The 25,937-nt window shown below is 36.3% G+C and overlaps 3 protein-coding genes across 8 annotated transcripts; 1 reads left to right on the forward strand and 2 right to left on the reverse strand.

The window, feature by feature from the left end:
- Positions 1-2,016: 2,016 nt before the first annotated feature.
- On the reverse strand, positions 2,017-8,456 carry LOC110702449 (xyloglucan-specific galacturonosyltransferase 1-like). Of its 4 annotated transcripts, XR_002507466.1 has the most exons (5): positions 8,184-8,431; positions 5,763-7,743; positions 5,196-5,287; positions 5,047-5,092; positions 4,784-4,832 (listed from the first exon to the last, which is right to left on the reverse strand). XR_002507466.1 is itself a non-coding variant. In XM_021880155.1 (3 exons), the coding sequence occupies exon 3, from the start codon at positions 4,141-4,143 to the stop codon at positions 2,311-2,313; it is 1,833 nt and encodes a 610-aa protein (XP_021735847.1). In that variant the 5' UTR covers positions 4,144-5,092; positions 5,196-5,287; positions 8,184-8,456; the 3' UTR covers positions 2,017-2,310. The 4 variants fall into 4 exon arrangements, 2 of the variants coding, with proteins under 2 accessions (XP_021735847.1, XP_021735846.1); XR_002507465.1 differs by having other exon boundaries at positions 4,784-5,092; XM_021880155.1 differs by lacking the exon at positions 5,763-7,743 and having other exon boundaries at positions 2,017-5,092; positions 8,184-8,456.
- Positions 8,457-9,406: 950 nt separating this feature from the next.
- On the reverse strand, positions 9,407-15,768 carry LOC110702450 (FT-interacting protein 1-like). Of its 3 annotated transcripts, none has more exons than XM_021880156.1 (2): positions 15,541-15,768; positions 9,407-12,736 (listed from the first exon to the last, which is right to left on the reverse strand). In XM_021880156.1, exon 2 carries the CDS (start codon positions 12,663-12,665, stop codon positions 9,624-9,626), a length of 3,042 nt encoding a protein of 1,013 aa, XP_021735848.1. In that variant the 5' UTR covers positions 12,666-12,736; positions 15,541-15,768; the 3' UTR covers positions 9,407-9,623. The 3 variants fall into 3 exon arrangements, with proteins under 3 accessions (XP_021735848.1, XP_021735849.1, XP_021735850.1); XM_021880157.1 differs by lacking the exon at positions 15,541-15,768 and adding an exon at positions 13,881-14,415; XM_021880158.1 differs by lacking the exon at positions 15,541-15,768 and adding an exon at positions 12,881-13,866.
- Positions 15,769-18,037: 2,269 nt separating this feature from the next.
- On the forward strand, positions 18,038-21,736 carry LOC110702277 (protein FAR1-RELATED SEQUENCE 5-like). The gene is made up of 4 exons (XM_021879981.1): positions 18,038-18,178; positions 18,557-19,832; positions 20,103-21,175; positions 21,287-21,736. The coding sequence occupies exons 1-4, from the start codon at positions 18,038-18,040 to the stop codon at positions 21,734-21,736; spliced, it is 2,940 nt and encodes a 979-aa protein (XP_021735673.1).
- The last annotated feature ends 4,201 nt before the right edge of the window (positions 21,737-25,937 follow it).

Genomic DNA, 25,937 nt, shown 5'->3' on the forward strand with positions numbered 1-25,937 from the left:
ATAATTCTTTCCGGTAATATCAAGGGCCACAAATTCGAGCTAGGTTCGACATTTTTCACTATACAAAATAATATTAAAAGATAAGTATATATAAATAGTATTCAAAAATATGTATTAAACGTTATAATCATGCATAAATAAACCTGATACAAATCATGCATAAATAAGAACGAAATAGAAGGGGAGAATGTTAGCATGGAGAAAAATAAAAATGGAACCTTAAATTATATATCATGCTCTGTATTCGTTATATATGTTGATATTCCAATAAATAAGCATGCAAAAGTAGATAAATGTTAAATTATAATTGTTATGGGCTGCGATCATACTTACATGATAATAATAATATGGATTCTAGATAAATATTTGGTAATCCTACTCAGTTGACTAGCAATGGTGCTGATAACGTGTTAAATATGGAATAGAAAATAAAGAGAGACGAGGGAAGATTGTTACGTTGTATTTCATATTCCATCTAGTACGGGATATATATAATGTACATTTCCTAGGGTTCCATCAATGGATAAGACCAAATACCCAACTCTAGAATATTTTAGATTGTACATGGAATAATAGTCATCCATATTTAGATATTATCATAACAAACCGTAGTTTTTTTTTTTTTTTAATATATTCCGTTAGGTCTCTTGCTTCGAGAATATTAAAAAGAAAAAAATAAAAAATAGTGTGAAACTGTGAACAAAGTAAAGGGGGAATGACGAAATAATTATCGGAACAATTATCGGAACTAGTTGGACTTATAAAAATAAGGAAATGAGGCACGACTCATTTGACTACGACATGATGGTCAACTTTACAATCTACGTACAAACATTCACGTCTCTGCTGACGCTGTTGCCTGACTTGCCTCCCTCTAATCATTTACAGAATATTAGTTTTTTAGCATTCAAATTAATAAAAAGGGTAATGCTATATGCAGCCGCCTTTAGGGTTGTATATAAGCATTTAATATCTTTCTTTTTTTTAGTATTAAATTGGGAATTTATCAACAATTCACGAGTAAATTGGTGTAATAATTGTATAATTATTGTCAATTCTTTTCACTTTTAGCTTCTTATATGCAACCCTTAAGACTCCATATATATTATAAGTACGAGTACTACTTTTGAGATAATCAATTAACTCAGTGCTCCACTACATATCGTTCTTATTACGGAGTATATTATGATCAATTATAATGTTTCAAAAAAAAAAAAATTACTTAAAGCATACGGATGTATTGCCGTATAGTAGTAGTATCACACTATCATTACATCACATAGGACCTAATCAATCCGAATTAGACTTGATTAGCCTTGAAAGTTAAAGTGACATGCTGTCATCCTAAGTTATACGAAATAATAGTTATCTAGCGTTATATTTTGCTGATTGAGCTAATTATTTTCCAATCTCATTCTTCCATAGAGAAAATTATGTATTAATGGTTTGCTACTCTGCTATATTATATTCCAATGTCAAAACCAGTTAGGCCCTGTTCTGATACGATTATTTTCAGTTTAGTTCAGTTCAGTTCAGCTCTAATAAGATATTTTAATGTCAAAACCAGTTAGAGCATGTTCTGATACGATTATTTTCAATTCAGTTCAGTTCAGTTCAGCTCTAATAAGTTCAGTTCAGCTCCTAATTTCCTTCTCTTATAAAATATCCAGTTCAGTTCAGTTCAGCTCAACTCTAATAAGTTAAGTTAAGTTAAGTTAAGTTCAGTTCAGCTCTAATAAGTTCAGTTCAGTTCAGCTCAATTCAGTCAATTAGAACAGGCCCTTAGTCATATGGATTTTGCAACTAATTCAAGTGACCATTCCCAATTTCCTACTCCAACTTTCATAAGCATCAAAAACATGTTTAATAAAATAATAAAAAAAAATCAAAATAAAAAAACAGAGCTTCCCAAATATTATTAGAGCCTAAAGGTTCCTTTTTTTTTTATTATTATTATTAGAGCCTAAAAGTTCCTTTTTTTATTATTAGACCCTAAAAGTTCTTTTTTTTTAAAAAAAAAAAAAAAAATAGAGCCTGAAAGTGCATGTAACTGTAAGTAAACATACAGTTATACAATTGCTGGCTTGCACCACCTTATAGTTCAATGTAACAAGCCAAAATTCCAAAACTGTAATGTTGTACTTCATCATTTGTCCCTCAGAATTGAGCATTGTATATTTATATATACAACTCCTCATCTTTAACAAAAGAATCAGAAATAGCAGCATCTTTGACAATGCAAGATGAAACAATTCTCTCATCTTTGAATAACTATAGTAATAAAAATAAAATTAAGCCTTTTAATTCCTATTAAGATAATCTGCTAACAGCCCTTTCAAGCAGATTATTTACAGATAATGTAAATGCATCATCAAATCGTGTTAGCTTAGCGTCTTCATGTGCATAAACCAACCGAGGCATCAGTTCCTCGATTATATAGTTCCTCATCTGTTGCCTTTCCACTAGAGGGATTTTCAGAAGCTCGTTTACCACGTTCATCTCGGACATCTTTACCTCCTCTTGGTCTAAATACACTGAATACTTCCTGTGATCCTCGGGCAAATGCCAGGGATATTGGTAGTGTGCTGTGAAAGGATCAAAGACAACCGGAATACAGCCAGCAATGAGGGCATCAAACACTGATTTTCTTGTTGGACTATCCCCTGCAGGCTGCAGGCAGAATTCTGATTCCATGAAAAGTTTCATTACAGCTGCAGAATCAGCACATTTCTGTTCTCCACAGTCTAAGAAGTTGCACACTCTAGGGGCAGAAGCGCATTGCTCGATTAGGACTGATCTTATGCTCCCCAAGGCCCTGCGCGGTGCACCTGCAAAGCTGATCAAGTTCATCCGATTCATCTGCTTGATTTTCTCCTGCCATGCTATGATCTCTTCATCTGACTTTGGGTGGAAGTTGGTTGGGTGTGGGATTCCCACGTCGTTGGGATGCCAAGGTTGTCGTTCTATCAAGAGCTTCATCGGGTTTTGGAGCTCATCTAGCTCTAAGAGGCGGCTCCCCCAGGAGACATTCTCCCACCTCCTGAAATCCCAAGAGATTTTTCCTAGGACAAACACATGATCCAACCCAAAGTTTCTCCTCCACGTCTCATACGGTTCAAGCCACTCTACAAGCTCCTCAGAGAGTGAATCCTTCACGTTAATAGGGGCCTTATTAAAGTGCCACCTTAATATATCCATCCCACCGTAGAAGGGCACAAAAAAAAGCTTGGCCTCCTCTGCATTGTGGACTCTACAAGGGTGTTTGAGTACGCGATTGTGGAATATTGGCTCCAGGGAATACTGGTAGGTGTTATACCACCCTTCCCCTAGCTCTGGCATAGGCTCACCCATTGCACCGTTGGTGAAGTACTTACAAAAGTCGAGCCACGACATCATCTCATTGCACTTGGCTAACAAATCCTTGTTGAACTTGGAAGGCAGGTCATACACATATATACCTCTTCCCTCACAATTTAAGGGCTTTTCCTTTGCAATGTAGGTTCGCAAGGTTGCTAGTTGTTCTTCGACGTTCTTCCTAGCATTTGCTATCTCCTCTGCCTTTTCCTTACCTATGCCCTTCCGGAGGACTGGCTTTGAAAACTGATACAAGCTCGACGATTGGGATGATATCATTAACTCTTTTGTACTTCCATCATTTACTACAGGCAGTTGAATATCAATGCTGTCCCTGATTGGATTAATAACTGCTGTGTTTCGGGTTAATTGTACAGCCCCTTCAGTCTTTTCTTCAGAAGCAGAGTTTTTGGTGTTTTCAGCTGCAGTTAAAAGGCTAACAGGCGAAAACACAGGCGCTTTCTGGCTGTTATTCAGGACTAAATTTGTGCTTCTTTGAACAGCTGAAAATTCAGAGCTATTGCTAATCAAAGGAATATCAAAGCCGGAAGGTTGAGCACCAGCAGAAAGACAGTAGAGGTTGTTAAGTTTCCTAGACGTTACACAAACATGGAAAATAGAACCGGAAATTATAGTGGTGGAAGAAGACCATATGAAGATGATAATAATAAAAAGTAAAGTCACAGGAATTCTGCTCAGAAAATTAAACAGACATGACTTAATTAAGCCGCGCTCTTCCTCTTTCTTGTATGATTTCTTTGATTTCTTCTTAGACAATGAGACTGCCATTTGGAAGATATCTGATGTTATTACTCTTAGCCATGTTAGCTCCTAGTTTTGTACGACGAAAAAGTTCTAAGAGTAGTCTGCAGTAACTGATGGCACGTCGAAAACTTACAGACCTGCACGTCCTTCAGCTAACAATATAATGTGCAATCCAAGGTGACATATCATAGAAGCATAAACATGTTAGAATACAATAGTATTATTGGTCTTAATTTATTATAAATTGGTCAGCATATTGAAGCAGAAACCTGTCATAAGCTCCTCACTGATCGACGTGCTATATGATTTCATCATAATGATCTAACAACAAATAATTGACACTAAATTACCAAATTTCATGACCATATGATATGTTAGTCGTTGGCATTCAACAATAAATCAAAAGCTAATGTATGATTATATTATAAGTCAATGATGACAATTTTCAGGATCTGGTCATTGCTTGTGATTCTACTCAACTGATTTCCTTCATCTTTGGCACGAACCTTTTATTCGGCTTCACGTAATCAAAATATTTGACAGCTAGTTTTTCGGAATCAGCTGTTGGTTACCGGAACAAGGTCACGAAACGAGCGAGCTCCACTTAAACTTGATGAAGCCCAGCTAGGCTACCATAATGTCATGTTCTTTCATACTTCAATACTCCAAATAAAATTTGTATTCTTCTGACCTTTGATATTTTAACTATCATCCTGTATCATGTGATAGTTAAGCTGTCCTTTTCCAAGGGAGCTAAATTACAATTAACTCTTATATTCATTATTCTAATATTCTTTACCTTGAAGAATCTAATGATCTTAATTGCACCAATGGTCAACACTTAAAATACTTGTATATACAGTAAAGTAGCAGATGTTAATTGTTTAAACTCATTATTTTAAACATTGGCTAGAATTTGCTACTTACCATAGGATTAAGACAATGCATGTACGCCCCTGCGCCTGCCCTTACCCTGCATATGCAAAAACCTTGTTAAGATGTAGGAACGATTTCCAACTAAGACTCCTACGACATATATGTTCCAGTACTGAATGAGTCGTCTAGGTAATACTTACAATTTTTAACACGTAACAACTCCTCTGTACAACAATAATAATTGCAACTACGTCGTATTAACTTCTGATATGGCTCAGCTATATATTGTTATCTGCACACAGCATTATTAACAAAGTGCTCAGCAGAACAAGTGGAAAACTACACAATAATTTCAGTCAAAGGTTGAAAATGAGATCTCTAATATAACAGGAATAATTTAACCTTAAAATTTCAGAATACTATATGTGTTAGCAAAGCAGAAGACAGCATAAGTTGAGGGGGCATTAAAGGCAAACCTATGACGAAACCTAAGATGCCTCATATACAGATCTGCAGCTAAAGACTTGGAGTTGTACATGTGCCAAAGAATCATCTTTATAAAAAATCTTTACAAAAACAAAAATCTTAATAATAAAAAAAAAAAATGGATTGCAAAAATTGTCTTCAATTTTGCTTCAATGCTTAGCAAATTTGCAATTGTTGTTGTAATTTGTAAATACTGTATGACTTTCTATTAACGACAATTTTTTCTAACCAATGAAAAAAGAAAAAAAATCTAGCTTAGTTTCTAAAAAGAATAAAACAACCTTTAATTTCCTACTCAAGGGAATTTGATAATCGCCCTTTCAAGCAGATTATTCACAGCTAGAGTGAATGCATCTTCGAATTTTTCTAACTTGGCGTCAGCTTGTGCATAAACCAACCTAGGCATCAACTCATCAATGATATACTTCCTCATCTGTTGCCTCTCTTTCAGAGGGATCTTCACAAGCTTCTCTATTACATTTACTCCTGACAACTTTACCTCATCTTGGTCTATATACACCGAATACTTCCTGTGATCCTCAGGAAAATGCCACGGATATTGGTAGTGTGCCGTGAAAGGATCAAAGACCACAGGGATGCAGCCAGCAATGAGAGAATCAAACATCGACTTTCTTGTAGGACTATCCCCGGGAGGCTGCAGGCAAAACTCTGTTGCCATGAAAAGTTTCTCAACAGGTGCTGATTCAACACATGATTCTCCTATACAATTCAAGAAGTTGCACGCCTTGGGGGCAGCAGTGCACTGCTCAATGAGAATCGATCTTATGCTCTCCCAGCGCTTGTGTGGAGTCCCGGCAAAGCTGATTAAGTACTTTCTTTTCAGCTTCCTGGTTTTCTCCTGCCATGCAATGATCTCTTCATCTGATCTAGGATGGAAGTATGTTGGGTATGGGACACCAACCTCGTTGATATTCCAAGGTTGTCGTTCAATTAAAAGCTTCATTGGGTTTTGGAGCTCCTCGAGCTCTAATAGGGGGCTCCCCCATGACACATTCTCCGTCCTCCTGAAATCCCAAGAGATTTTCCCTAGAACAAACACATGATCTAACCCAGAGTTTCTCTTCCACATCATCTGCTGCTTGAGCCACTCAACGATTTCCTTAGAGAGAACATCTGAATCATTCATGCCGCTGCCATCCTTACTAAAATGACATCTTATCATATCTATTGCACCATAGAAAGGAACATAGAAAACCTTGGCCTTCTCTGCCTCCTGAACTCTGCAAGGATGCTTCAGGATACGATTGTGGAATATTGGCTCTAGCGAAAACTGATGGCTGTTATACCATCCTTTCCCCAATGCTGGTATAGGCTCACCCATTGCTTCATTTGTGAAGTATTTACAGAAGTCAATCCACGCCATCATCTCATTGCACTTAGCTAGCAAATCCGTGTTGAACTTAGGAGGCAAGTCATACACATATATCCCTCGTCCCTCACAGCTGGAGGGCTTTGACTTTGCAGTGTAGGATCGCAAGATCGCTAATTGCCCCTCCACAGCCAACCTAGAGTTCGCTGTCTCCTCTGCCTTAGCCTTGTCTATGCCCTTCCGGATAACTGGCTTTGTAAACACAGAATCTCCCAACGCTGGTGATGGTATCATCAGCTCATCTTCCGCACTTTCATCACTAGTTTGGCTCTTGCTACTTACAGAAAGTCGGATATCAGGGCTATCCCCAATATCTGAAACCGGGGTGGTTACAGGGCTGACAGAAGAAGAAACTACAGAATTTTGGGTTATATTTACATCCTCCTTAATCTCATCTTCTGCAGCAAAACTTGTGTTGTTTTCAGCTGCAGTTGAAGGACTAACAGATGAAAAAACAGGGTTTATCTGGGTGTTACTTTGGTAAACAGGACTTTCAGAACTTTCATTAATCAAAGAAAGAGTAAAACCGGAATTTGTGGATATACCAGGACCACCAAAAGAAATACAGTTGGGGTCGTTAAGCTTCCTAGACCTTACACAAACATGAAAAATCGAACCTGATATAAGTATGGTAGACGAACACCAGATAAAAAGTATCAAAAGAAGACAAACAACCGTGGAAATTCTCTTGAGATTTCTGAACAGACACGGATCAAAGAAGCACTGCTCCTCTGATTTTTTCCTCTCCATTTTTTTGTGAGCTCTCTATACAAAGCTAAACCTCTCGGCTAATCTCCTGCCTTTATAACTTCAACGGTAATCCTCGAAAAGTTGGCAGGCACGTTTATAACTTGCAAGCCTGTACATGAGCACTGCCCAAATCGTATAAAAACATTACTTATAGAGAGACTTAAACACATAAAAAACTACGCGATCAGATAAATATTTCCATTTTAATTGGAGTAAAACAACAGCCGGCTAGACGTCGCAGTCACGACCATCATGACAAGTTGTTGGTAACAACCATTATATCATAATATATTAACGATTAAGTAATCATTAACTTGAAATTCCCATGTTTATATTTCAAAGTATAACATTACATCGTATAATATAAGATCAGAGAACACAGGATCTGGTCCCTCCAATCTGTTACAACCCCTCTAATAGGCAAAAGGGTCGGAAACAGCTTATACACGTGCATAGTCTGTTGTTATAAAACAAAAATTATCAAGGAATAATATTGGACCATCTATTGATTTAAACCTTTGTCATACTTGTATTTAACTCCTCCTTAAAATGACATGCTTACCTCTAAGGTTACCGCGTTCGACGCCGACTCCGGTGGTTGGATTAATAATCTCTGCTGGTTGTATTTGTTTATTTGATGGTGGCTGTTAAAATAGTAGAAGAATGATGATTATACTTTGATATGATTTCTCCCCTAATATCATTAGTTTAAGGCTTTTTAACTTTCCTTGCTAATTACACTTGCCTTATTTTAATATCTCATTTCTTTTTCATTGTTACTGGATTAATGTAAAGTGGGTCATTAATTTGTATGAATACAAGTTTGATACTCTTTGCTTTCGTTTTATTATTGGTTGTTAAGTATTTTAAACGCGTTTAATTTGACTAGTTTTAGGTGTTCAAGTAAGAATATTCTTTATGAGGTGGTGGCCTGGTGAGGTGTTGATTGTTCACTTTAATCCCTTTTGCTTTTCAAATTTAAATTATGACCTTTAATTAGTCAAATTATATATTGATTACAATTATAATATTCATTACTGTTATGTTATTTAAAAAATAAAATAAAATAATATTCATTACTGTTAGGAGATTTGAAATATTTGAGATTAGGGAGATAATAAATACTGTGGTATATTTTACATACTGTTATAAGGTTTTGATTAAGTAAGTTTTGAAATATTTGAGATTTGGGAAATTATAAATATTGTGGTATCTTTTACATATCGTTTTTATAAGGTTTTGATTTATTGAGATTTTGAAATTATTTGAGATTTGGGAAATTATAAATATTGTGGTATATTTTTAATACTGTTATAACTTATAAGGTTCTGATTAAGTGAGATTTTGAAATTTGGGAAATTATAAATATTGTGGTATATTTTACATACTGTCTAGTTTTGATCAAGTAAGATTTTGATATATTTGAAAATTAAATTACGGAGTATAAATATTACGAAGTATTTTACATAAATTAGGTTTTGATTTAGAGAATACCCCAGAACATCTAAAGATTCAGTAATCAGTATTCAGTACGTAAGTTAGGATTGTTTCCTAATAATCAAGATTAGCTACGGTATACCATCTGGTTTGGTAGTTGTCAAAATTGTTACAGAGTATATTTTTTTTTGGGTACTCTGTAACCCTTGATTAAAGGCCTCTCATCTGGTCATCTATGTACGCGTACGCAGTCTTAAAGCACAACGCGTACTTAGTTATGTCCGTATTCCAATTTACACCGTATGGGCAGGGACTAGAAAAACAGAACAAAACAAAAGAAAAGAAAACTAGCACAAATTTCCAATCTATTCTGTTAGGGTAGACAACACTTCAGAAAGGAAACCCACAAGCACTTCATAGTTAATTTACTCATATGGTTGTACGGTTTATTATTGTACAAAATGCTTGCTGTAAAGGCAAACCACTAAAAAAAACTACACAAAAACTTAAAAATCAAAAGTTAAAGCAAGATCTAGGACATGCCTTAAATAATCTGACCTCAAATCTACAGCATACTGTCAGTCCTAGCAGGCAGACGACGGAAGAAGTTGATGGGCACTGAAGGCAAGCGATAACGAAACCTAGGATGTCTCAGGGCGTAGAACCCAGCTAAAGCAGCAATCACTTGAAATGGAGTAACATACAGCACAATAGCAGCAACAAGACAGAACGTCACAAAGATGGCTGTAGCACGTGGATCCCGCCAGCTTAAGAGAGCCTGGAACCGCTCACCTTGAGTTGCAACATCACCAACCACGGTTTGAATCCTTCCAGCCACACTCCTCAGCCGATCATACCTCATTCTCACAAGCTCCGGACTCTTGCTAGTTGGGAAAGTGTCAAACTCCTCATCAAGTTCATCAGGAAGGGAAGTATCAGCCTGTGAGATCTTAATATTCATATGTGGAGGGTACCTAGGGCGGTACCTATAGTTCCAAATCCCGATCAAAAACATGTAGAGGAAGACTGTAGGCAAGATCAGCTCGGGAAAGCAAACGAGCATAAGAAAGAGAATGTGCACGAGGACTGTGGTTATAGGATTTCTCCACATGCATACATCACCAAACCATTTACCAACAGCAAATAATCCTGAGAAGACTGACATGAGGCGGAAGAAATTTGCCTTGCTTCTCCGCATGCTCCAGAGATGGGCATCCACATCAGACATGTACTCCACCACCTCCTTTCGGAGTGGAGGTTCTGCTCGGCCAAGCCTCATAGCAACTATATTCATGGCTTGAAAACGTAGCATGTCCTGCTGCATTACTGTGAAGGGTCTAACATAGTGCATTTTTGGTAAGAGGGGACGTGAATACTGATACATCATGTTCGCAAATGAAGTGCAGGAATACCTAAGAGCCAAATGCAGCTCCCCCATCTTTTTAACTCCGTTTGGTTGAAGAACAAGCAAGGGATATGAATGTGTATAGATACGGCCAGTTTCAAGGGTAGAGATACGTATCCGTACCTTCCCTATCTTGACGTCCTTGTGCACTCCACTTGATTCCTTCCCTCCAATTTGACAGTTGTCAAACACACCCACTGTTATAACGGTTGCAGGGTCAAAAACTTCCCAAGTATACTGCTCATTGTATTTTGGAGAGAGGCTGTCAACCAGTGTTCTTGTTCTGACCCACTTATGACCATACTTCGCAACACAATACGTATCTGATGTACCTCTCCCATCCCTTGTTTTCATCGGGTGGAGTCCTTCAGCACTTAATATGCCCAATTCTAAGACACCTATAGTAGGCTTCCAGAGCTGTTTTGCTGTGGGGCGAAGATCACTGCTGTAATGAGTGGACTCATCAAGAACATGGTAACCTCCATCTAAACACACACGAATATGAAGCCGGCTCGCAAACTTCTCTTTCTTCAGTTGGTCAATATCCACAGCAACCGGCTTCTCAAGATGAAACCACCGAGAAGGAATGAGCCGGTCATCTGCACGCCTATCGACTTGAGTCAAGGGGATGATAACTCTTCCAATGATCTCATCTTTACCAGGAGCCACACGATCCTCAACAGTGAGAACCAGATGGTCATCAAAGGGCTCTGCTGCAACAAACAGTAGATCCTCATTCCAAAGGGAGTTCAGTGTACGAGCCTGAACAGGTTTAGTCTTCATAATTTGGTGACCAATCTGTGCCTTGCAGAAAACTTCAGGAAATCGGTTTTTTTCATTAGGTATCAAATCCTGTGCTTCAATAACATTAACACGTACATACCACAGCCTTGGGGCATGATAAACCTTTGAGCGCAGAAGTGCTGAAGCAGCAGAAGACTGAATATCAATACCAGCTGTATCTGAATGCCATGCTTCTGAATATGCTTCATCAGCTTGAGTACCAAGCCAGACAGCAAGCATTAATTCACCTTTTACCTTTTCACCCTTCTTATCCTCAAGACGGTACCATTGAGGAGCTAATGGACTATCTGGGGGAACCCTGCTTGGCACCTCATGCAAATCAAATCTTACAATGCCAACGAAATCATCTTTAATTAAATCCTTGTCCTTGACCTTTACTTCAAGAACTGAGGCCTGCAAACGATCCTTTGAAAAGGCAAACACCACATTCCATTCCGGATGATCATTCTTATCTAGGTGCTTGGTCACACCTTTATAGTTTCCTATTCTCACCTCCACAAAAGGGTCAATACTACCAGTAAGATCCATATTAGGAAGATCATGGGCTTTAACAACTCTGACATAAAGGAACTGCATCCGTTCCACAAGATCATATGTGCTTGAAGTTTTATCAGCATGAACAATACGTCCCCCAATTACTCGTCCCCCTCCAAGGTATGGGCTGGTCTCTTTGAGAGCAAAGTCAACTGGTTGTGCGGCAGAAGCAGAGTGCATCCTGACAATCTTGGGCGGTGGTGCTTGAGCTTTCATTTTCATTTCTTCAACTTCTTGATAAGTTGCCTCACGAGAAGTGTTCACAGGACCACCATGATTATGTTGATGGTCTTGATGAGGATGAGGCTGCGGATGAGAATGAGAATGGGAATGGGAATGATCATGAGAATGAGAATGGCTGGTGTTAGGTAAATGACGGAAAGTGTGTCTGACTTCAGATTTTGGAGCCTGAGCATGGTTGTGTATTACATTAGTTTCAGCAGCAGGAGTGGACGACTTAATGGTTGGATCATTTGTGATAAAAACTTTGAGACCAAGCTCTCCTTTGATGCGAGAGAAGATGCCACGCTTTTCCAGAGGGTAATGCAAGACAACTGCATCAGAGTGGGGAACAAATGAAGTCCCACTAAGAGAGACCTTACCAAGAAATGACCTTGAGTTTGTGGCTCTGTTATGATTGTATACATAAACATCAAGAGCTAGATGAGGTAGGACAGATGGATCAGATATATTGAAATAGAAGGTCTCGTCCCAAACTGGGCTGAGATCCTTTTCCTTGACAGTGGTTCGGAATTTCTGTCCATCAAAATGAAGCTCAGCAAATGCACTTGATGATCCTTGGCCATCTTTTGGCATAAGATCATGTGCACTAACCACATGTACTCCCAGTTTCAAATTGTTCATGGTTAGGTTGGCCGATGGGCAATGCTGCTAGCTGGGTGCGGATGACAAATTGGCTTGCAAGTTTGCAATACCTAAAATTAAGAAGATAACAATTAATATTTGGAGATATTGCAATATAAATGGATGACATAATAATAAATGGAATATTCAACTTTATATTACTGTTTTGTGGTCTGGTCAATTGCCATTTAGATTGAGAAATAATAAGAAATAACCTCTTTGCAATTCTAGGGTTAAGGACTTGAGGCCACAGGCATTGAAACAGGCAGTCTAATCCATTCATCCCACCATGGGCAGGAGCTTGGTTAGAAGCGTTGGAGAAACGGTATGGTAGGGTAGTTATACAAATAAATTAGAAAATAATATCAGTAAGGGGAAATAACACATCAAGCCAATGATTAAAAGAAAATATAAGCTTTCTTCTTCAAGTGATATAGAGATGTTATGTTCCTATGTACTCCCCAAAAATTATCTTGTGCGGTCTAATTAAAAGCAAATACGTAGTCATAGTCTAATGTATTGATGGTCAGCATAATACAGGGAGGACACTGTCCGCTAACACTATGATAGTGGTGTCACAGTTTAACAAAAATCAAGATAAAAAATTCCAGATCTTGTAAAACCATTTCAGAAACTCAGGTCATAACAGCAAGCAAAATGAACCACATGAACAACAGGGCTCATGTTACTTGGAGTTGTGGCCTGTGCATCTAAGGGTTGGACCGAGTTACTTTGAAGAGCTTGGTTGTTTTGTCTTATTTGAAGTTTTTAAAAATTAAGTCAAATCCAAGAGTTCAAGAGCTGGATGCAGATAGTCCTGCAGGTCTAATAGAGAAGAGTGGAGACTTTTCTCCAGCAGATCTTGGGTGGGGGGGACTAGCAAACTTGCAAGAAATAAATGTTCTTGAGCCAGTGTAAACAGGATCCCTTGATAGAGTGTTCATACTTTCTAGTCAAGCTGGAAAAAAGTTTTACTGAACATTAACACAGTTTTACAAAATGCCATGGATCAGAAAAAGAAAAATTCAGCACAATAAAAGAAGGTTCATTGCAAATATTACATGCATAAAAACAAATTAAATCATGTGGTATGGTCGTTGTCACACTATCCTAACGAACTAACAACTAAATCCAAAATTTCATCCACGTAAAGCGGATTCAGAAAGCAGTAGATGAAATAAGAGTTGCTGAACTTCAAAAAAAGTTAGAAGTAACCTGATGGTAAGTAAATTGATCAAGATTCAAGACTTTGTTTATTCCTTTCAGCTTGTTTTTTTCACTTCAGATTCTAAGAAACTGTTTAGGTAAGCCAAAAGTTGATATTGAATCCTTTCTTGTAACAAAAGCTCATAATGCCAATAGTATTAGCTCTAAAGTATACAATCTAAGATTATTGTATTTCTTTTTTTGGACAGATTGAAAATGAAAGTTAACATTTTTGGAATGATGGGAACTTACAAAAGTGAGATTTAGGAAGTAGGCAACAAGTCAACACTTTCTCAAGCATGTGCATGGTCTAAATTCTAGGAGATCTCAAAGTACTAGTAACTTTAATATATTATAGATTATACACATACATGTAGAAGGTACTCTTATAAATTTAATAATTTAAGGTCTAAGGGTCTTAATCTTCATTTAAAATGATAAATTAATAAAAAAAATACACTTGATTACGTAAAAAGAGTCCTACACTCCAAATCTTAATTAATAGAAATAAATGAATAATAAGTTCAAGGGTCCTAATCTTCATTAATAAAAAAAAACTAACATAAAAAAGGGTGGTCCAAATTTTGAAAAAAAAGGTTTAGGGATCCTAATTTTCACTAAAAAAAAAAAAAAGAGGGAGGGGGGGGGGGGGGGGGGGTTTAAGGGTCCTAATCTTCACTAATAAAAACAAATGAATACAAAGTTTAAGGGTCCTAATCTTCAATATTAGTATAAATAAAAAAAATTAAGGATCCTAATCTTCATTTAAAAAAATTTAAAAAAAAAATAAAAAGTGGGTGTTTAAGTGTCTTATTCTTCATATAAATAAAGGTTTAAGGATCCTAATCTTCATTTAAAAAAAGAAGGGTGTTTAAGTGTCTTAATCTTCATATAAATAAAGGTTTAAGGATCCTAATTTTCATTTAAAAAAAAATACTCTGTAGTGTTTAAGTGTCTTAATCTTCATATAAATAAAGGTTTAAGGATCCTAACCTTCATTTTTTTTTAAAAAAAATACTCGTAGTGTTTTAGTGTCTTAATCTTCATATAAAAAAAAGGTTTAAGGTTCCTAATCTTCATTTTAAAAAGGGGTTAAGTGTTCTAATATTCAAATAAATAAAGGTTTAATTAAGTGTCCTAAAAGCACGCTAATTACACATGATCTGTTTAGCAAATTCAACAAAATTAAATAAATACATTGACTACTTTCTATGGAATCTCAAAAACCACACATTTGCGAAAAGGGTAGAAAAGTCATTATCCAAAACTACTTATGTATATTGCATATTCCAACAATAATTTGGGATCCATTTTAGTATCTCAATCAAATCCTTTTACCTTTTTTCCTGATAAAAAAGGTACCAGAAAATCCAAATTAAATAATAAAAAATGTAAACAACTTCTAATTTTCTCTTCAAATCCCAATAATTCTAAACTTTGATGTTTAATCTTAAAACCCCAGTAATATTTGAATTTTCCCATCAATTCAACCCCAGTAACATTGAAAATTCCTTATCAAATCACAGTGATTTGTACAAATCATAAACAAAATACTACAAACAAATAGGAAGAAGTTTTCTCAAAAAAACATACAATTATAAAATCAAAATGAGAATGTATAATGTTAGACAACCAAAACAAAGATTAAAACACAGTTATAAGAAAGTACCTGAGTAATTTGGGTGAATTACTTCTAATCTGCCATGTTTGCCGAGTAGATGATGAGTTTAAGGGGAGAGAAAGAGAGGGTTATAAAGCTGAGAAAAAACGGGATGTTTACTGGTACAACTGTACAAGTATTTTAGAATTCGTAGAATTCGAATTGGAATTTGCAAGTAGAAGTATATGGCAAAAAGTGGTGGAATTAAGACAATTAATACGTGTGCGAGTCATGTAATGTTAAAAGACTTAAAACCATATCTTACGCCATGTCATGTGAGGGATTCAGGAGTGGAGTGAGAATGGGAGGATTGTCACTCACTTACAATACTTCCTTCATTTTATTAATATTGCAATAATGGATTTTTAGCACTATTTATCACTCTTGTTTGACCATATAATATGAGTTATACGTTAAGCAAAATATAGTCAAGCGGGATCTTGTTGGATTCGTCTCATAAAATACTTTCACAATATTAATTTTTTATAATTTTAACTCTTACACAATTATAGATATTTAGCATATAAAGTGTGTTTTGGGATGCGTAATTTCCTCCTTGTTGCAATATTAACAGAACGTAGGAACTATTATCCTTTGTCCCATTAAAATTGCCACCTAAATTGTATATGAATAATATGATACTCTCTCCGTCCCTAAATTACATTCCTCCTTTCTATTTTGGGTATTCTAAAATTACATTTCACCTTTTTATTTTTAGTAAGTTTTTTATTCTAAATATTCCAAATACGCTCTCTTTTTCGGTTGTACTTTTAATGTAAAATTAATGTATTTACATTCCACTTTTAATGTTTGGTTGACTAATGTAATTTTTCAGCCTTTAATTTTTATAATCCTTGTACCAAATTACAATGAATATGATTGGTTAAAAAATTTCAATTAGGAGCATGTGATTGGTCCTTTTTTTTTGCAAAGGATTGATGACATGTCATAGTAATCACTAATCTATCTTTGTTTTACTCAAAAATATTATCTAATGTTTTGTACTTCCAATTGCATTATCTAATTATTGTTATTTGTCTTATTCTTTCCTCCTTAATTCCCGTGTAAATTTCCAAACATGAATGTAATTTAGGGACGGAAGGAGTAATAGATAACTAATTTTGCTCTTTAGTGATCATTTTGCTTTTGTAATGTATGTCCAATTATAAAGGATTGTATCTTACCAGAGTTACAAATTACTTTTTTTTGTATACAAGAAAGCCAGAGTTACAAACATACGTATATCTTGGTTTAAAAAAAACATATGTATACAACCATACGTTATAGAATCAATTTGGGTACTATTATTTCAAATTTGCACATAACATTTAACAGAGGTAGTATATATTATAGATTAAAAGCAAATTAAGTACATGTAAAACAACTTTACAGCTTCAACTTATTGATAAATCAGCAATTGAAGAGTGCTCCGTATACAACAATTGAATTTTCGTAGAAAAATATTTTTATTTGATTCAATTAATATGTGTACAACACTCCTATAATTTTGTAATAGTGATATGAAGTAGCATATATAATACGAAAAACAAGGAGACTTTTTTTTTCCTTGATGAATACTTTTCATTTCTTAAGAGAAAATTGCCTAATTTCACATAATAAATTAGTGTAAAATGATCTTATTCAAGACAAATAAAGATGAACAAAATGTAAGTACTCCTTATTAAAGAGTTGTATTTGTAGTGCTATATATCTGATTAAAAAATAAAAACGAAGTATATATACATCTAGCTTTATTTTCTGTATAATTCTTTAGGTACATGTTCATCTCAAAGTATTTCAAATATAATATTAATAAACAATGGTGGTTTAGATAAATTATTGGTAATTGCGATGCATTTGGTACAGTGGGAGATTGGGAGCACCGACTATAACAAGTGCTCTGCACTGATCCCATCCAGATACCATTTGTTCTAATAAATGGAGAGGTCTTTTTCATACAACGTAGTCCATATTCATTACTCACTAGTAACTCCACAGTCCATGTCTTATGCATGCTTCCTCCGTCCCATTGAAATTGCTTCATTTAATTACGGAGATTATACAAAGAGTTTTTTTTTTCAAATAAAACAATATTATCATGGGAGAACGAAGTACATCATGTATTGGTTCATCCTATTTATTTGGAGGAAGTACTAAATGAGGTTTGATATGTATATGCAAGTGCATAACATGGCAAAATTGTAAATAAAGAGCCACTTTATTGTAACGGTTTGTGGAAATGGAGGGAAAAGGTGAACGGAATAGTAAAAAACTTGTAACGGTGTGGGACCCATAGCTGATTAAAAAAAAAACAATTCACCCTTCCCCACCAGTTGTACTTCCTGAGAGAGAGACCCACTGTAATTTTGAAAAAAAGAAGCTTCTTCCTCCAAAAGTTAATGTCGAAAAGCTGACCAACTTTTCTTCCATTGTTGAGCTCCAAAAAACCTTAAAAATGGAGTTTAAAAAATAAAGAAAAAGTTACAGTATTCTCAGTTGGAGTGTAATGGAGTATTTGTTGGAAACAACTGAGGATATCGAGCGGTACAACAGCGGTGGTGAGTTAGGTCCGAGCATCCCAGAGGCCGTAGATGACGACTGTGGAGAAGTGGACTGCGCAGCGGCATTGGAGTTGCTTTTAAATCAGGTGACTGTTTAATTGCTTAAATTTGGATATGTAATTCTGGGTTTGTCTGAAAATTGGGGGGAAGGGGAAATTAGGGTTTGTAAATTTACAATCGTATGAAAAGTTGCATAATTGACTTCGTTGTGCTGCGCAATTGTATGAGAAATTTGCAATATATACATGTAACTTGATTGGTTGTATTGGTATGTCATGTAATTGCTCAGAATTGCATCGTCCTCCCTGTAGTCAGTGCTCTCTGTTAGATGATCATGTACTTTTCGTTTTACTTATTCCGACTAGTTGTGTGAGTATATGTTATTGTTAAGTGCTCAAAATTTTTAGACCTAATGTTTAATGCTGACCTTTGTGAGGTGAATGTATTATGTTATGGTGTACTAGGTAATTGTAGGGGAGGAGTCCTTTAAGACTCCAACGAAAGGGAAGGGCAATGTCTCCATCAGTATTCAGATTGAGGAGGCTGGTGAAGTGGAGATGGATGTTGCTTTGCCACCTCCATCCATTGGAATGGTTTTTGAGTCCATGATAGAAGTGGATAAGTATTTCAGGGAATATGGGCAGCAGAATGGGTTTGGTGTTGTGCGTGCAAGCGGTGCAAATAATGGAAAAGGGGCAAAGAGGAATTGTAGGTGGACATGTGAAAGTTATGGAAGGCCTGGTCGAAAGAGGAAAAAGAGTGAAGTGGGTTTAGTCACAGATGCTCAAATCAGTGAGGATGAAGAGTTGTGTCCTAAGCGAAAGTCAAAAAAATGTGAATGCCCTGTGTTTGTATATGCACATGTGAATGGTGTAGGTCAGTGGGAGATAACAAAGGCAAAAATGGAACATGATGGGCATAGTCCAACCCCTAGTAAAGCGAAGAGTATAAGTAAATTTCGGAAGAAGTTTTTGGTGGAAAATCCCCATATTGTGAAGCAGCTATTTCAAGAAAGAAGGGCAGGGGTGCCAGTTTCTACTATTTACAAAAGTATGGCTCGGCACAGGAATGGGTTGGAGGGGATGCAGTTTGAGCAAAAAGACTTACATGATGAAGTGTCTAAGGAAAGGAAAAGGGTATTTGAAGAAGGTGATGCAAAAGCCATGTTTTCTTACTTTAAGAGAATGGTAGATGACAATTCAAATTTCTTTCACACATATCGAGTTGATGAAGAAGGAAGGCTTAAGGATGTGTTGTGGGTAGACGCAAGGAGTAGGGTGGCTTACGAAGAGTTTGGGGATGTAGTTGTATTTGATTCCACTTATTTGACTAATGAATACAAACTTCCTTTTTGCAACTTTGTAGGAGTGAACCATCATGGGCAAACCATTCTTTTTGGATGTGCGCTTGTCACCCGTGAGAATGCTGAGACTTTTGAATGGGTGTTCTCAAATTGGCTTCGATGCATGGGCGACAAAGAACCTATTGGGATCCTTACTGACCAGGATCCGGCAATGAGGAAAGCTCTGAAGGTTGTTATGAAAGGAACAACCCATAGATGGTGCATTTGGCACATCATTAACAAGTTTGGAAAGAAGTTAGGCAAGCATGTGAAGTACCAGGAGCTGAAGGAGGCGCTGAAGCATGCTATTTATGATAGTCTTGATTGTGAGGAATATGAAGAACGTTGGCGTGACGTTATCAAGAAATTCGAAGTTGAAGATGATGAATGGTTGGCATGTAAGTAAATGTGAATGTATTTGCAAACTAAGCTTAGTTCATCTGTTAAAATTTAGTTGAATTGGAGACATATTTTGATTCTAGTTTAGTTTTGTGTTGGTGTTTTGTATTTTGAAATGCTGTCTTCGAGCAAAATGTTTGTGTTGGTGTTTTGTAATATGAAATGCTGATTTTGTCGTTTTTATATTTTTAATTTTTGGAGTCATCAATTTTGCAGCAAGTATGTCTGGTTTTAATGTAATTTTAGTAATTATAATTGCTGTTTGTCAGGCTTGTATGAAGAACGAGCAATGTGGGTTCCAGCGTTTGTCAAGCATTTGTTTTGGGCTGGGATGAGGACCACGCAGAGAGTGGAAAGCATTCACAGCTTCTTTGATGGATATCTAAGTAGACACACCCTGCTGCATGAATTTGTTGAGCGTTACGTTGAGGCTCTTGAGGTTAGAGCTACAGCTGAAAAGAAAGTTGATGATAACAATGCGAGATATGTGAGGAAGGCTTACAGTGACTTCCCAGCTGAGCTTATATTCCAGAAGATCTATACCGATGCAAAATTTAAAGAAGTCCAGCGTGAATGTAGCCGGTCCCTTTATGTTAGTCCAATTGAAAAAGGACTTGTTTCTGAGAGTATCATTGAGCATGTTGTTGAGGATAGAGTTTGGTACAAGCCGAAAAACTGTACGAAGGAGAAACCTTCAAAGCGGAAGCGGAGATACAAAATAACCTTCGATTGTGTTTCTAAAGAAGCTAGTTGCAACTGCAAGCACTTTGAATGCCACGATATTATTTGTCGTCACATCATCAAGGTTTACAAGCTGAATGATCACTATGAGATACCTGACAAATTCATTCTTAGGCGTTGGAGGAAAGATGTGATTAGGAAGCACACAAGGGTTAAGGTTGCTTACCATGACCCAAACAAGACTGACGAGGTTTGTAGGTATGATAAAATGATGGTCAAGTTTGGTTCACTTAGCACGAAGGCCTGTGTTTATAAAACCACAACTGATCTAGTGATCCAAAGCCTGCAATTATTAGAAATTCAAGTGGATGAAAAGCTATCGATGATCAATGGTAGTAATGCACAAGGAGAAGGACGAGGGGAGAAGGGAACTCCTGTTACCCCTTCCACACAGAGACAAGGTAGCTGCTCTGAGGTACCAAAGGATCCCCCAATGCCGAAGAGGCCTGCTCACAGAACAACTGCTGTGAGATTCCCTTCTTGTGTTGAGAAGTCTACAAAAGGGGGTAAGACAAACAACAAGAGAAATACAAAAAAATCCTCACAGGTTGAAAATGATTCACAGTGTACACCTTCATATGCTACACCTTCATATTCTCAGGTTATCTTTCGTTTAGTATTTTAAGTTTTTTTTTATGGTTGTTTGATAGTTTGCAATGGGTTTGTGTTTTATGGTGTGTTTTGTTGGTGTGTCTTGTTTTGTCTATTGTAGATGGGTCCACCACACGGTTTTGTGTTTCCTTACAGCCCCCACTCTATAGGAGGCATCCAGATGGTGGATGCTGATGGATCAATAGGGTATTTCTCTGGTGTGTCAGGTGCGAATACCCCCCATACTCCATCAGCCAACATGTCGGGGACTGATGGACAATCTGTTTACCATCATCACTACAGACCAGTCATTCCATGTACAGAGGCGGTGGCGACCCCTAGTACCCCTAATTCTGCAACACCACCTGCTTCCGGAAATTACAGACCCATTGCTCCTAAGCCTGTGTTCCTACCCTTTGGTCCTTACCACCATCAGCAGTATGTTCAGGCTTACCACCATCAATATCTACATCCAAACCAGCATCCTCATGAACTCCGTATTCGTCCTAACGGCACTAACCAACACGCTAATGGTACAGCCAATACCCAAGTGACGATGTCTGCAAAGTAGTGAAATCGTAATGATGAAATGCAATACATGAAGAAAATGGTGTAATTATTTTGCTCATGTGTAATAGAACTTTTATGTTAGCACCTGGGGTATTTTTTTGGAGGATGACATTATGTATTTGTGATCTGTAGTACATTGATCCCCTTTTTTGCGAGGGTGTGTGTGTGCACATTTAGTTGTTTTTTGATGTAAAAGATCAAACCCTCTAACTATATGAATAAAATCGGTGCCTCGAAATGGATAAAATTGGGTGTAAGAATTGTCTAACATTTATTTCTTTTTTTATCTAAAAGATCAAAGCCTTTTTTTTTTGCGAGGGTGTGTGTGTGCACATTATGTTGATCGTGTATATTTACATTCGAGAAAAAGATTACAGTTGCAATGAATAAAATCGGTTGTACTGAAAATGCAAAGGGTTCAACCGGAACAGAAAAGGGTACCACTTAGCATGGAATAAACTTTTGTTATACTAAACCACCAAAGAGTACAACTGAAAAGGAGAAGGGTACCACTAGCATGGAAACGGAATAAACTATTGTTATAGTAAACTATCATGGAAAAATATTTGTCATATACCTGTCCTGCTTTACATGCAGAGGGTACAACTGAAAAGGAAATTGGTACCACCTGAATATACAGACGGTAAAAGGTTCAACTGATATTGAGAAGGGTATTATTTAATTAAGTTTACTATTAATGTAAATAACCTTTGTAAGTTATACTACCATGACGAAGGGTTCAACTGAGATTGAGAAGGGTACCATTTGATTGTGTTACTAATTATACTCACCTTATATAGTGGATGTTAATAAATAACCTTTTGGCTTCCTTTGGATTAGTACTTGTACACTTAGTTATGGGGACTAACTGATTAGTACCAAAGAAATGATTTTAACAATTTTACACCTGAGAAATTGATACTCAAATATAGTGTTTGTTTGTATTTGCACTTGTTGTTTGTATTTGCACTTGTTGTTTATACTAACATATATTGTATTTGTTCATTATTACATAATTGTATTTCCGTTACAACCTAACTGATTTACAAACTAATTTAAATCTAACATTTAGGACATATTATGTAGTTATTGTGAAGGTATTGTACCCATTCAAACCTATTTCGCGTTTTTTTGTCTTGTTATATACTTATATGAGCAATTCATCCATATGTTACTGGGCTTATTTTAACATTACTATAATTTACAGTTATACCACTACAGTTACAAAGCTTTCACTAGGTAAATGTTTATCTGTATATAACAAAAGTATCGTTAACTGCATGTAGGGTACTATTACTCTGTTTAGGGTTATGGGTTAGGGTCTAGGGTTTAGGGTTTAGGGTTGGTTAGGGTTTAGGGTTTTATTTTCATAAGTTACACAAGTACGCTGGGGAGAGGAAAAGAACCACTGGAATACCAAAAAATCCAACTTGTATTGATTTTAACTATGAACTGGAATAGTCATGTAGTCCATTAAAACTTTGTAGGGTACTACTAGAACTATATTCATGCTTCTCCATCTCTAGCTGTGTTGTGTTGCTGTGTTGTAGTAAATTATTGGCATTACTTGAGATGATTTTACCCCAATTTGAAAGTCCCTAAAAATACAAAATATCCAGATACCAAATTATGTTCGCGTTCCATTTGATGATGAAAACTATCATGTTTATTGGAGAACTGACTTCTAATTTTGTTGTGAAATGATAAGTCTTACATTGCGCCTGAATGACTATTGCATTAATTGTATTCGTGGTGAAGCTTGATCTTGGATGTTTTTAGCATTGATTTGTCATATTGTTTTCATTTAATCGTTTTAATTAGTTCTTTAGTTATTGATTCTCATTCATTTTATTTTGTTACTTGGTTGAACCATATGTTCTTGGGACTATTTAATTGGTTGAACCATATGTTCTTGGGATCCGACCCTTGCTTGTCCGTCTACATAGTAGTTGTGTAGTTAGGTTTATCTTTGTTAGGTAGTGATTTTGTGATGCACATATACCGAAAATAGTTTGTCATTTTTTGTTAATCGTAATACCATCATTAGCAGAGAACTCCAATTGTAGCTTGATTTTCTATTAACCGTCTTTATCGGAGATCCATTTTCTATTAACCGCATTTCTTAATAAGATATACCATTTCTAAATGCCTTAACACCATATCAATACATCTTCCCATGCATGAAGGTTGGTGTTACACCCAATTTCTTATAGTGCATACATTGTCCATTGTCGTAAGATCATTTGTCGTACTTATTAACTACAGTTGTCACAATATTAGTACCACTGCAAGTAAATATAAACCGTTGTAGAGCATACTTTGTCCATTGTCCTAAGATCATTTGTCGTACTTATTAACTACAGTTGTCACAATATTAGTACCACTGCAAGTAAATATAAACCGTTGTAGAGCATACTTTGTCCATTGTCCTAAGATCATTTGTCTTACTTATTAACTGCAGTTGTCACAATATTAGATATTAGTACCACTGAAAGTAAATATAAACCGTTGTAGAGCATACTTTGTCCATTGTCCTAAGATCATTTGTCTTACTTATTAACTACAGTTGTCACAATATTAGTACCACTGCTAGTAAATATAAACTGTTGTAATCTGTTTATGTACAGTTAGGGGTTGTACCAATGTTACTTATTCAGAGTAATTATAGTACCATTGGTTGTAGTTAAAGTACTACTGGAGGTATACAACTGCAATTAATTTTGATTTATAAAGGCGGGAGTTTTGGTAATACTTTCCCGCCCACAGATTTTTGTGCTCTCTTCAAATATAGGGGAGAGGGATTTCAAAGAAAGTTGCATAAAACTTTTTGGAATGTAAGTGGTTGTCATTAAGTCAAGAGAGGTGGATAGTTGATCACGAAGAAAGGCAGAAGGCATACATATTCCGTCTGTGTAGTACTCATGGGTAGCAAAGTATGGAGTGGAGTTGAAATCAAGTTCAGGGGTGGTAGTGGTGGCGAATGGCCGGAAGTACATGACAGGTGTGGTGGGGTGTGGTAATACCGGCCTTCCCCAAGCCCTTCTTGATAAGTTTTGCGAGCTTGACATGGTGACTGTAAAGGAAGGACTGTAAAGGAAGGACTTAGGAACAAATGAGAGGAAGGAGTAGTTTAAAATTCAATCCACAATAACATAATTAATACTGGGAAAAAAGGGGAAAAAAATCCCATGAGATCTTCAATCACAGAGGACTTCTAATTTTAAATATAAAATAAAGAAAGGAAGTACATCTACGAAGCTAGTTTTGTTCAACTTCAGAAGCAAAGTTTCTTATTGACAAGACAATACACCTGCAATGACAGTACAAATTTGGTGTTGGGCTCAATGCATTTCTCACATTAGTTGAACACATTTAGGAAGGTAAGACTCATTTATGTTACAGTTGAATTGCACTATCAAAGTAAATGCAACCATTGGTGTTGGGTTGTTATATAATAGTCAACGACACACTGAAATTAAATCACCAATTCCCCCATAAACTAAACTAAAAGGTCTCCACCCAGCACCATTGGTAATGGCGAATAGAGGTATCATAGTTAACTCATGAAATTAAGTTTTTGTGTGTATTCCTTTTGACTGTTTACTTTCTATTTGTTATTGCTAACGCTTTATTTGTTCAAAACTGATGAAATTATTTGTTCTAAACTAATGAGTAGTAATCTTAGTACAACACACAATTCCCAGCGAAACTAAAATCATTGTAAGTGAATTCTATTAGCGATTCTAATGCTTCAACTACTATTCTGTTTGTATTGTCACCAATTCTAATGTCACCATGCGTGATATATTTATGTGTGAGCAAGAGTTATTGTCCTCTCAATGACATGAAAATTTGCATGAATATAAAGTACTATTAGAAGAGTGTAGTCCTACTACAATAATTGATTGAAGTGTCTGTTGGTCATGCAGGTAATAGAGAATCTGAAAGACGACGTAAGAGAGTGCTAAGGAAAGTACGCAAGTTGAAAAACGCTGGACATCAAGATCCCAATGGTATCATTCGGGATATGTATATGCCTAGGCGTAGCAAGGAATTGATGTTCAGTCATCGGTTGGCAACCATTGCTAGAGGGGGTTTACACGACCCTGTTAAGGGAATAGATTTCCACCCCGAATACCCTTTCCTAACATTGTTTAGAGTAGGGCGGGCTAGGTACTTTCGAAAAGAAGCGTATTGTTTCA

Source organism: Chenopodium quinoa, unplaced genomic scaffold (assembly GCF_001683475.1).
Source record: "Chenopodium quinoa cultivar QQ74 unplaced genomic scaffold, ASM168347v1, whole genome shotgun sequence".
Taxonomy (NCBI): Eukaryota; Viridiplantae; Streptophyta; class Magnoliopsida; order Caryophyllales; family Amaranthaceae; genus Chenopodium; species Chenopodium quinoa.

What these genes read in the sequence shown, in the direction of transcription:
- LOC110702449 (XM_021880154.1), bottom strand. Translation starts at nt 7,621, where the DNA reads ATGGAGAGGAAAAAATCAGAGGAGCAGTGCTTCTTTGATCCGTGTCTG.
- LOC110702450 (XM_021880156.1), bottom strand. Translation starts at nt 12,665, where the DNA reads ATGAACAATTTGAAACTGGGAGTACATGTGGTTAGTGCACATGATCTT.
- LOC110702277 (XM_021879981.1), top strand. Translation starts at nt 18,038, where the DNA reads ATGGAGTATTTGTTGGAAACAACTGAGGATATCGAGCGGTACAACAGC. An exon ending in AGATGATGAATGGTTGGCAT is followed by an intron (nt 19,833 to 20,102) that starts GTAAGTAAATGT and finishes GCTGTTTGTCAG; the next exon opens with GCTTGTATGAAGAACGAGCA. An exon ending in CTACACCTTCATATTCTCAG is followed by an intron (nt 21,176 to 21,286) that starts GTTATCTTTCGT and finishes TGTCTATTGTAG; the next exon opens with ATGGGTCCACCACACGGTTT.